Source organism: Myotis daubentonii, chromosome 1 (assembly GCF_963259705.1).
Source record: "Myotis daubentonii chromosome 1, mMyoDau2.1, whole genome shotgun sequence".
Classification (NCBI taxonomy): domain Eukaryota; kingdom Metazoa; phylum Chordata; class Mammalia; order Chiroptera; family Vespertilionidae; genus Myotis; species Myotis daubentonii.
Window position 1 is genome coordinate 1,287,321 of NC_081840.1, and position 10,957 is coordinate 1,298,277.

General features: G+C 65.2%; 1 protein-coding gene across 5 annotated transcripts; it reads right to left on the reverse strand.

Annotated features, from left to right (window-relative positions):
- Nucleotides 1–556: 556 nt before the first annotated feature.
- On the reverse strand, nucleotides 557–10,957 carry EXOC3L4 (exocyst complex component 3 like 4). 5 transcript variants are annotated; one of them, XM_059685842.1, is made up of 12 exons: nucleotides 10,682–10,939; nucleotides 9,126–9,559; nucleotides 7,677–8,307; nucleotides 6,696–6,807; nucleotides 6,318–6,440; nucleotides 5,886–5,986; nucleotides 5,555–5,635; nucleotides 4,057–4,171; nucleotides 3,009–3,128; nucleotides 2,764–2,916; nucleotides 2,148–2,269; nucleotides 557–1,225 (listed from the first exon to the last, which is right to left on the reverse strand). In XM_059685842.1, exons 2-12 carry the CDS (start codon nucleotides 9,541–9,543, stop codon nucleotides 1,045–1,047), a joined length of 2,157 nt encoding a protein of 718 aa, XP_059541825.1. In that variant the 5' UTR covers nucleotides 9,544–9,559; nucleotides 10,682–10,939; the 3' UTR covers nucleotides 557–1,044. The 5 variants fall into 5 exon arrangements, with proteins under 5 accessions (XP_059541825.1, XP_059541833.1, XP_059541844.1 ...); XM_059685850.1 differs by lacking the exon at nucleotides 10,682–10,939 and adding an exon at nucleotides 10,040–10,055; XM_059685861.1 differs by lacking the exon at nucleotides 10,682–10,939 and adding an exon at nucleotides 9,847–9,965.

Genomic DNA, 10,957 nt, shown 5'->3' on the forward strand with positions numbered 1-10,957 from the left:
CTTAACTAAGTGCCAGGCGGGTAATTAATCACTTTAACTATGAACAATCATGCTTAAGCTACTTAATCTTTACTCCCTGGAATGGAGATAAGAAACGCCCTAACCTTTGGAATAGAGATTGATGGGATTGAATCAACTGGTATAAATACAGATGTAACAAGACAGAAAGAGACAGAGCTTAGAAGAGAATTCAGAAGACAGAACCTACACGGAGCCTGGAGACAGAAGAACTTCACTGGAGAGAACATGGCAAAAGATCCTGGACTGAACCTGACTATAGAACATGGCAAGAGAACCTGATTAGAACCTGGTGACTGAGCCTGGCTGGAGAGCCTGGACGGAGCCTGGCTGGAGAGCCTAGCGAGGGAACATGGCCACAGAACTTCCCTGGAGATCCAAAGCAGAACCTCTCTGGAGATCGAGACCAGAACTTGGCTAGAGATCCTGGCTAGGCTGCTGATCAACTGAACGCTGTCTCCGTGTCCTTCCTTCTTCGCCGACTCCGTCTACGCCTTTGGGAAGCCCTGGACCTGCTGGGGTTGGACCCCGGCAGCGAACCCCAAATTCCAGGGCGGGAGCCTGTTTTGCTCGGCAGCCACAGGTGTGGGCCTCCCAGCTCTGGGCCTGCCTCCGTCTCCGCATCCACTAAATGGGGCCACAGAACCTTCCCTGGCACGTGGGGCCCCAGGCCTCCCGCTCCCAGCCGTCTTGGCCTGCCTTTCCGAGGGGAGCACCGCTGCAATTCACGTTTATTTTTTAAAACTCTGTGTCTCACGCTCAGACTGGGTGGTGCCGACACCATGGACGGGAGCCCCTGCCCCACACTCCCCAGCAGATGCCTGAAATGCTTCCGCCATTGCTGTCCCTCTGGCCCAGTGGCCACGCGTGGCTGAGGATGGAAGCTTCATGACTCTGGGCTGACATGGGGCAGGGCTGGGAGTGCCTCCCTGGACTCCTGGAGTGGGGCTCAGGCCAGGGGGACAGTGGCTGAGCCTCACCTCCCGCAGCGCCCCCTGAGGTCAGCTCTGCTCCGCCCGCCCAGCACTAGATACAGGTGATGAGCAAGTCCACCGAGGCGGGCACCTGGATCTCCTCAAAGAGCACGCGGCCCCCCGCGGTGTCGGCGCGGCCTGCGCTCAGCAGGTCCTGGGCGCGCTGCAGGAGGCGGTGGTTCCGCCGGCGGCCCAGGCGGCGCAGCGCCAGGATGGCCAGCACGTGCTCTTGCCTGCAGAGACACGACCCTCATTGCAGACCCAGCACGTCCAGGGACACCCCAGACCCCGGGTGAGGGGAACCGCTGCTGGGGCTGGTCTGAGAGAGGCGGGCGGGGCAGCGCTCCTGGAGGAGCTGGCTGGCCTGGAGGGTCTGTCTGGTGGAGAGAAGGGGCCGCCAGCTGGGGAAACGCCTAGGCAGAGGCTCAGGAAACACTGGGGGGCGGGGGGCGAGGGAGGAGGATGCGTGTGCACAGGGCGGCGGGCCAGGGGCATCATGGGCCTGGGAAAGGGGGGCCCAGCCAGGCAGCAAGGGGAAAGGCCGGTGGAGGAGGCCTCCTTAGTCACCCCTTCCTGGCCAGGGCACCCGCCTCCAGGAGCCTGGGAGGGCAGGGCCACTGAGGGTAGGGGAACCCCACGGGGCCAGGAGGGGAGCCCCAGAGCGCTGAGGGGGGCCCCTCTGAGTCTGTCGGAGGGACAGTGCGGGCGGGGCTCTGGGGGCTGCGGAAGGTGCTCCTACACCTCCACCATCCCATCCCCAAGGCCACGAGCTGGGATTCCCACGGGCTGGTGACTCACCCCTCCGCCCTTCCCCCCAAACAAAGCCTCTTTCCTCCTGGCAGGGCTTCCAGAGAGGGCTTTGTTCCCCAAAAGTTCCCCGCGAGGGGCGGGGGGGGGGGAGCGGGGGACATGTCTCCACCATCAGACACCGAGGAGGGACCGGACCCGCTCAGATTCCAGGGGTCCCCCATCCCACCACAGGACAGAGTGAAAACCACAGAGAATAGATTATGAGGCAGGGGAACCCCCTTTTCCAGGCGCCCCCTCGCATGAGCTCGCATCACCCTCAGGCTCCTCACCTGCCCACCCGCGGCCTCGGGGATGGGACCCACCCCGGCCCACAGCCTGTGGGAGCCCCGCAGCAGGGGTACAGACCTGATGTCGGGGTAGCCCCCGATGAGCGCCTCCAGGTGCCGCTGGATATCGTCTTTGTAGGTCTCACCCAGGATGTCAGCCACGCACGGGATCGCCTGGTCCAGCCACGTGGCCTCCGAGCCCTGCGGAGCCAGGGAGCCGCGCCTGAATCTGTGGGCTGGCCACCTCCCGGGGAGCCCTTGTGGCCCTGCCCGGGGCCCCTGCGTAGTGCACTGGCAGCCTTCCCGCAGCCCCCACCGCGACCCTTCCGCGGGGCTCCGCCAGGTAGACCTGCACCTCACAGGGTGCAGCTCAGGGTCTTCACGCCTCTGCTCAGAGGGTAAGCTGAGGCCCAGCCGGAAGTCCGGCCTGGAGTCAGACCAGCAGCCGGCTGAGGGGTGGCTGTGTCGGGAGGGGGCCCTCCGCTCCAAAGGCTGGAGGTCGGGGTGGAGGAAAGGCCTCCCACCGCCCCGTGCGGTCAGATGCAGTGTCGGCCCTCGCTCTTGGAGCCCCACAAAATGTATGTAAATATATGTAAATGTATGCAAAGCGCCGCTCCGACCCCGCCCCTCTCGCAGCAGCCCAACTGCAGCGAAGAGCTGGCCGCCCCAGAACCCCTCGGAGGGGAGCCGCTCACCAGGCCCCGGAAGGTGTCCCCGATGGCCTGGGCGTCCAGGCCCATCTTCTGGGAGCCGGTCAGGCGCTCGGCGCCCCGGAACCGCTCGCGAGGCCTCAGCGCCTGGGCCAGGTACTCGCGGACCACGTAGCGGTGCGCCTCCTGCAGGGTCTCCTGGGCGGGGCGGGTCAGGGTCAGGGTCAAGGTCAGGGTCCCGGGCCTGGCTTTGGGCAGGAACCCACCAGGGCCACGCTCCTCCCAGATACCTGCGCTCGAGGTGGCGCCACGCGCTCCAGGTGGCCGGCGAAGGCCACCACCTTGTCCATGAGGGGCTGCAGCGTGTCCTGCGTCAGCCAGGCCTTGGTGCACAGGAGCTTGAAGAGCGGCTGGGCGAGGACAAGGGGGGCTCTTCCAACTGTGCCCGCCCAGCCACTGGGCCTCCCCTGGAGCCATGCGGGGCTCCTGACAGCCAGGCAGGGAGGCCAGTCTGTCAACAGGAAGAAACCCTGGGGGTCTCTCTGACCCCCTTCTCCCGGCGCAGGGTGCCCCGGGCCTCCCTACCAGTGATGCACGGGGCTTTCCCAGGGGCTCGGGTTTGGGTTGGAGCCTGCAGCCAGGTCTTGCTGGGTAAGGGGCCTGGTTCCTTTTTTATTTGCTTTTATTTTTATTTTTTTTAAGTGATAAAGTTTTTTAAAATATATTTTTTTATTGATTTCAGAGAAGAAGGGAGAGAGCTAGAAACATCAATAATGAGAGCATCATTGATCTGCTGCCTCCTGCACACCCTCTACTGGGGATGGAGCCTGCAACCCGGGCATGTGCCCCTGACCACCATCGAACCCAGGACCCTTCAGACTGCAGGCCAGCACTAAGCCAAATCGGCTAGGGCTCTTTTAAAATATATATACATATGTATAATATATGTATATTATTGATTTCAGAGAAGAAGGAAAAGGGAGAAAGAAAGATCAATGAGAGAGAATCATTGATCAGCTGCCTGCTCCAGGCCCCACACTGGGGATCAAGCCTGCAACCTGGGCATGTGCCCTGACCCGGAATCGAACTTTGACCTGGTTCTTAAGTCGATGCTCAACCACTGAGCCATGCCAGCCAGGCAGGCCTGGTTTCTTGACCTACAGTCTCCAGGAAGTAGCGCCTGCCCATCCCTGCCCAACTGGGACCTTGTCTGGGTCACTTGCCCCACCCCACCCCTGAAACTGCCCCTGGAGTAATGAATGCTGTGACTTGGGCCCCAGGGCCCGGGGGGCACTCACTGGGTGTGGAAGGTAGGCAGAGAGGGCCCGTGCCACTCACCTGCACATTGTGCTGCAAACACTGGAGCAGCCGCTTCTGGAAGATGCAGGTGGCAGCCACAAGGGGCTGCTCCAGCTCCGTGAAGGCTCCTGGGAACCTGGCCAGTAGGTTGGTCCTGGGGAGGGGCCAGGACAGGTTACAAAGTGGCAAGGGTGCGGGACGAGGCCGGCATGCAGTCATGCGGGCTAGGTGCCATGCCACCTCACTCCCTTCGGCTGCAAAGGGCCTAGGCCACACAAGGTAGTAACCCTGGGAGCAGAGCCAAGTGAGGGGACAGCACCAAAGCCCCAGGAGCCAGTCACGGAAGCGCAGGTCAGGGGCACGGGCGTGGCCCATTGCACACAGAGCTCCCCTGCGGCAGCTCTAGGCCAACTGGCCATCCCTCCGGGAGAGTGCAGCCCGGCCCAGCCTGGCCCGGGGGCCCTTCTTGGAGCCTCTGACCGCCTCCCTGCAGGTGCCAATGCCCATTTCAGTGTGGAGGCAATTGAGGGCCAGGCTATATGCCCAGGCCCCAGAACAGGGACACAGAAGGGCGGGCTAACATGCCATCAGGGGCTGGGCCAGGGACCTGCCCACCAAGGTGCAGAGAATGTTCCCTGGGGCCGCCCGGACAAGCCGGACCCAGATTAGAGACAAGAGAGTGGTCTCATTGTGGTCTTGGTGTGGATTCAGACAGGCCTGGTTCTGAGTCCGGCTGCAGCACGTACTGGCTGCAGACGATAGACAAGTGGCACTTCTTTCCTAAGCCTCTCCTTTCCATCTGTACATGGGGACGCCACCCTCGGGATGAAAGGCACCAGGTGGGTAAAGCCCTGGCACATCACAAGGGTTCCTGAAGCCACTATGCACGGGCCCTCGAGGGCACTGAGTCCCAGGGAGCAGTGGTCTGACCTCCACGGGGCAGGTCAGGAAAGGAGGCGCAGAAAGCAGAAGTGACTCATCTCAAGGCGCACAGCCGGCAAGTGGCCGAGCTGGGATCTGAACCCGGGGCGACTCAGCATCTGCGTCCACCCTTGCTGGCTGCCCTGCAGCCGCTGGTGCCTCCACAACGGAGGACACTGAGCCTTGGCCAAGGGTTGAGGGCACAGAATGGGGCAGCACTGCCAGCCCAGAGGGAGGGCCTCTGGCTTCTGGGGCAGAGGGATCCCGGCCCCACTCCCAGCGCAGCCCCGCTTCCCAGAAAAGGGCGTGTTCTAAAGAGAACGAAGGCTGCTGGGATGCGGGGAGGAAAGAAATGGAGCCCACAGTGGCAGGATGTGGACCGAATTGGCAACAGACAGAGACCAGCGGCTGGAACTTCTCAGCCTCTGCTCAGCCTTGGAACTCTCTGCATCTCTTCCCGGAACTCGGCTCCGCGGTGCCCAGGCGGCCTCCCGGGAATTCCCCTTTTTGCAAATTTGTCTCCTTTGCGTGCGCCTTCAGGGCCCCGATTTCCAGAGCTCGCGCGCCCCCTGCTGACCGTGCTGGGCACCGCGCCGAGGAGGAGCGGGAGACCTACCTGAGCTCCTCGCAGGCGTTGATGTTGGCGCCCAGGTGCGGCTCGCTCACCGCCTCAGACTCCAGAAAAGTCTTTTCAAACCTGTGGGCGGGGTACGCAGAGGCCTTGGGGAGCCTTCCTGGCCGCGCTAAGACCCGGGTCCTCCCTCCCCTCAGAACCACCCTCCCCTCGAGTCCCATCCAAGCTTCGGGGCCTTGGGATGAGGCCCCTCCCTCCCACGTGTCCGGACCTCCCACTCTGAGCAAACAGGATGGGCTCTCCCCCGGGGAGACACCATCCACACCGGCCTGACCCACTACCCCCACCCGCCCTGGCCGAGGATGGCCCGCACCTGGGCAGGAAGAGGCCAAGCGCCCGCGCGCAGATCCGCAAGGTGGTGGCCTCCAGCTCCGCGGAGATGGACCCCGCCGCCTTCACGTGCTCTGCCACCAGCTAGGAGGGAGGCCACGCTCTGAGCCGGCCTCTGAGCCCTGGACCCCCAGGCCCCAGCTAGTGGCTCCAGCCCGCCCTGCTGTCTCACATCTGGGCTCCAGCTTCCAGCCGCCTCAACGTGGAGGCCAACCCTCCCAACGCCCCACACCACGGCCAACTGGGAGCTGTGGCCTGGCGTTCCCTGCCTGGCCATGCGACCAGGGGACCCCATGCCGACCCACGTGGGCCTTCAAGCTCCCGTCTGAGTCGGGGAGGGGGTACTGGATTTTATAGCTTTGGGTGTCCCTACTCCCAAACACAGGTCCCCTCCTCAGTCCCTCCCGGGCCGCACCATGTGGATGTCGATGGACAGCGACGAGTGGTACCGGCCTTGCAGCACCTCTGGGTCCACGGCGGCTGCCCAGCGGCTCTGCTCCAACTGCAGGATGCTCTCGAAGCAGCTGGCGATCTTGGTCTGGGGGGGTGGGAGGAAGATCAGGGGGAGGGCGCGGTGAGACCCTGCCGGAAGGAGATCAGGTGTCCCCTACTTCAGGAGCCGCACCGCGCGTCCTTGGGGACAAGGGTCACCTCGCCAGGGCTCGGGCTGCGGGGAGCCTTGGATTGCTATCCTGGGCCGCTGGAGCGCTGAGCGTAAGCCCGCCCGCTGCTGTCTAGCCCCGCCCCCTATAGTCTAGCCCCGCCCCTGTCGTCTAGCCACGCCCCTCCTCACCTCTAGGAAGCTGGTGTAATCGCTCTCCAGTTGGGCCCACACTTCTGGGGCCAGGAGCCGGGGCAGCGGCTCCGTGGACAGAGTCAGGTCCGGGGCGCCCAGGAAATTAGGACTGGAAGGCAGGAGGGGGTGATGAGGCAGCGGCTGCCCCCCACCCCACGCCCCTCTGGCCGGGCTCAAAGGGTAACACTATCACCACCATCACCGCAGGGCCCCAAACCTGAGTCTCCAATCACACATTCCACCCCGTCCTCCAACCCCACTTCACCCCCAAGCTTCTCCCCCAAGCCGGGCTTCCTGGCCCCGGCCCAATCAGCTGTGTGCGCACAGAATGCATAGGAACGGCTTCCACATGGACCTTGGCCAGGCTGCCTCGGAAGTGACCTCTGCCCTCATGGTCGGAGTACACCCCCAACGGAGCTCTAAGCGCCCCAGTGCCACGCAGCTCAGGCACCTGTCGCTATCCAGCCCACCCCAGGGAAGCCCAGAGAGGGGCCAGTGTCTCTCTGAGAACCCGTACCGCGCCCAGGACCCTCCTCCCACGTGCTCTTCCGCTGTGGGCTGCGGGCGCTCAGCGCAGAGACGACCCGCCCATCACACTGCAGAGCCTGGGGTGGTCGGCCTGTGCCTGCTCCTTCGGGGCATCCAAAGGAGAGCGTGCGGGTAACAGCCCACCCACGCCGAGCAGCGTGAGCCCGCGGTTGTGTGCCACCTGGAGGGTGCCCTTCTCTAAGTCACTTACTAGTAGAGGCGCCCTGGGGACCAGCAGAGGCCCTCTAGCGGGGTTCCCTGCCCAGGTAGGAGTCCCCCTGACGCTCTCCAGTTTCGGGAGCCGGCGCCTGGGTGTCCCCTTGTGAGCACACCATGGCCTAGAACCGCAGGAAAGGATGCCAGAGGCCTGCGGGACTCTCACCAGCCCTCGCCCAGGAAGAAAAGGGAGGGGGAAGGGACTCGCCCCTCTGTGCCGCCCGGGACCCTCACCTGCCGTAGACGTTGGCGGCCCAGTCCAGCAGGATGTAGAGCTGCTCGCAGCCGCGCGCGTCCTGCGCGAGCTCCTGGAGGCGCTGGGCCACAGCGCCGTGGTAGGCGCGCAGATAGGTCTCCCAGGCCGGGAAGCCGGCGGCCGCGTACGCGGGCTGCACCTCCAGCCGCACTTTCTGCAGGTCGCGGCGAACCAGGCCGCCCAGCTCGGCCAGCAGGCGCGCCAGGCCCGCGGCCTCCCCGGCGCCCGCCCGCTGCACGCGCTCCTGCGCGCTCCGCCGCACCTCGTCCTCCCAGAGCTGGCGCCAGCGGCGCGGCGTGCGCAGGAAGTCGCCGTCGGCGGGGGGTCCCGGGTGCGCCTCCTCTTCGGCGCGCACGACGCGGGCCAACTCGGCCAGCGCGTCCGCGGCCACGCCGTCGGGGCCCAGCGTTTCGCGCACGATGGCGCGGATCTCCGCGGCCAGCCCGTCGTAGTGCAGGCACACGTCCATGGCCCGCCGAGCGAAGCCTGTGGGGTCCTGCTCGAAGGTGTGCGACGCTTTCTCGGCCACCAGCCGCGTCTCCAGGCGCTGCAGCTGTTCGAAGGCCGCCAGCAGCTGCCACTCGGTGATGAGATCCGCCACGGACTTGCCTTTTCGCAGGAGGCAGGAGAGGGGCAGTGAGGGGACCCCGCGAGCCTGTAGCCCCCAGTCTGACCCCGGAGCGGCGCTGCCTGGCCTCAGAGCTCGGCTGAAGGCCGCTCCAGGAGCAACATCCCCAACTGCCGGAACCCCCTGAATCACGTTTGAAGAGGCAGAACCCCAGGCCCAAGCCCGGCTGCAGACGCATGTGGATCAGCCCCTGCCCCCCGCCCCCCCACCGCCGCTCCCGCCATCCCAGCTCTGCTGAGCCCTACCTGGGCCTCAAGTGCAGCCCCTCCTGCAGGTCCAGGAGTCAGACTGCAATGCCCAGGCTGCTGCCCCGTGTCCAGCTGGAGCACTTTGTGCTGCTCCTGCTCAGGGCCAGCCCCCTGCTCTGGGAGCCTCTACTTCCCCCTGTGCCCCCCTTCAGGGCACAGCACCTGTGTGTCCTCTCCTGGGCTACCCCGGCCGCCCCTCCAGGCTGCCATGGCTCCCTGCAAGCTCTGTGACCCGTGTCCTAAGAGGGCAGCGCCTTGTCCATCACTAGTTCGGCCAGGAGCCAGGGAGGCTGGAAGAGGCCAGGGCTATGGAGCCGCAAGTCTGGATTCCAGTGCCATTTCTCCCGTCCCAGCTGTGAGGCATGAGAGTCACTTCATCTCTCTGAGCCTCCCTCTCCTGCGCCCACAGGAAATGCCAGTGGAATTTAAAATGCAACTGTGCGGGGGCAGGGGTTGGGGGACTGGGGAGAGCCTGGCCGGCCCTGGGCTCCGCTGTCTACCCTCTGGCCTCAGTTTCCCCCCCGGCTTAATGCTGTTGGTGCCGCCCTCACCTGCCTCAGATTCCAGCTCCTCCGGCTCCTCCCTGGGGGATGCCTGCTGGCCGACGCCGTCAATGGCCCTGGAGAGCTCCTCAGGGCCGTGGCCTGCCCCTGGCACAGCAGTGGCCTGGTCCTGGTCCACGGCCGGCCTGTGGTCCTTGGAGCGTCGCAGGGACCGGAACAGGAAGCGGGAGCTGCGGCGGAGCAGGCCTGGGTCCTCCTCCGAGGCCCGGCCCGTGGTCCGCTGGCTCACCCGGGAGAAGGCCCGCTGGAAGGCGCCCAGGCCTGGCACCAAGGCCTCGCGCTGGGCGCTAGGCCCTTCCCCGCTGCTTGCCTGCCGAGTGCCCGGCACTGGGGTCGGTGGCTCCCCAGGCTCCTTGGGGCTGTGCAGCTCCAGCCCAGCGGCCACTGTCCGAGGTGCGGTCTGCATGGCAGCAGCAGGAGAGCTGGGGACGAAGAGGAAGCACAGGGGGCCTGAGGGTGCCCAGCCACGGGGAGCGGGACAGAAGCACGTGAGCGCCCGGTGGGGCCTGGCGGGGCCCAGTCGCGTGGTCGGGGAAGCTTCCCCCAGGAGGAGAGTCCTGGGCTGTCACAATGGCGTGTCACCAGGCAGCTCTCAGGCCAGTGCTGTCTGTGCCAGGCTGCAGCCAGCGCAGAGAGGTAGACAGCCACTGCCTCCAGGCAGCCCCCCCGACACTCCTTCCAGGGGTCTCCCCCAGGTGCCCATCCTCACCGCTCATACAGGCCAGACCCTCCAGCAGAGGTGGAGAGGGGAAACGGGCAGGCAGTTCCTGGGGCCCAGCCCGAGCCACAGTCCCCTGGGCTGCACCCAGCAACCACATCCAGGACTTCCTAGACCTCAGGTCCTCAGGCCTAAAATGCCAGCCACCACCACAGCGTTCACCGCCCCCCAGGCCTCAGCTCACCCCCATTCGGCCTGTCAGGCCTAACTGCTTCTGCTCAAGGGGCACTCAGACTCTCTTGGGAGTCCCCCTTCCCAGGGGGAGTCGGAATCAGCTTGTGGGCATTGGAGGAGGCAGCTTATCGGGGACTTGCAGCCAGCAGGGGGAGGTGGTGGGAGGGGCCCTGGTCTATATTTAACTAGGAGCTGGGGGTGCCCAAGGCAGTTTCTCACCCATTACATCTGCCCCCATAGCAGGTGAGGAGAGGGGCCCTAGGCTCTGGGGGTACAGATCAGAGGCTGGCCCTGCACACCCAGGCCCCCCAGGCTCTGGCACATTCCCTTTCAGCCAGCATGGCTGTGCTTGGCTTTCGGGCTTTAGGTGAAGCTCTGGGTGGGAGAGGAGAGAGCCTTTTCTGCCGGCTGGACAGCTGGACGGGAGGTCCTAGCAGGGGTGTGTGGAGGGTTTAGCCTCAGAGAAACTGGGGCAAAGGAAGGACAGGACCTCCTGAAGTCACTGACCAAGAGGCTGAGCCCCAGCTCATTCCCAGCTCCCACCCCCCACAGAGGCCAGCTGAGGGCCAGCACCCCGTCCTTGGACATCAGGCAGGAACAGCCTCTCCCCAGGCCCTCACCCACCCCCATCCAGGGGCCAGCAGAGACCTACCTTCCTTTCGCAGAGGCTGCGGGCAGCTGGCAGGAGGCCCTGCTGAGGGAGGGGCTGGCCAGGTGATTGATGGCGCCTTGTTGGCCCCGCCCCGGCCACAGGTCACCGTCCTCCCTGGTACCAGAGCTCAGCGACCCTGCCTTGACTCAGACCCACCCACACAAGGCAGGGAGCATCGCCACAGGAGCCGGGTCCCCTGCTCTCCCCACTCCCCGGTGCCCCTCAGAACCCAGCAGGGGCAGGCGTGGCGATGAGGACCGTGCCAGCTGGCAGAGG

Bases quoted from the DNA above. Each gene is read 5' to 3' on its own strand.
- EXOC3L4 (XM_059685842.1), bottom strand. From the start codon at position 9,543: ATGCAGACCGCACCTCGGACAGTGGCCGCTGGGCTGGAGCTGCACAGC. The intron at 5,636-5,885 runs GTGCGGGCCATC...CCCCGCCCACAG, and splicing joins CTTGGCCTCTTCCTGCCCAG to GTTTGAAAAGACTTTTCTGG. The intron at 3,129-4,056 runs GTGAGTGGCACG...GTCCTCGCCCAG, and splicing joins GTTTGCAGCACAATGTGCAG to CCGCTCTTCAAGCTCCTGTG.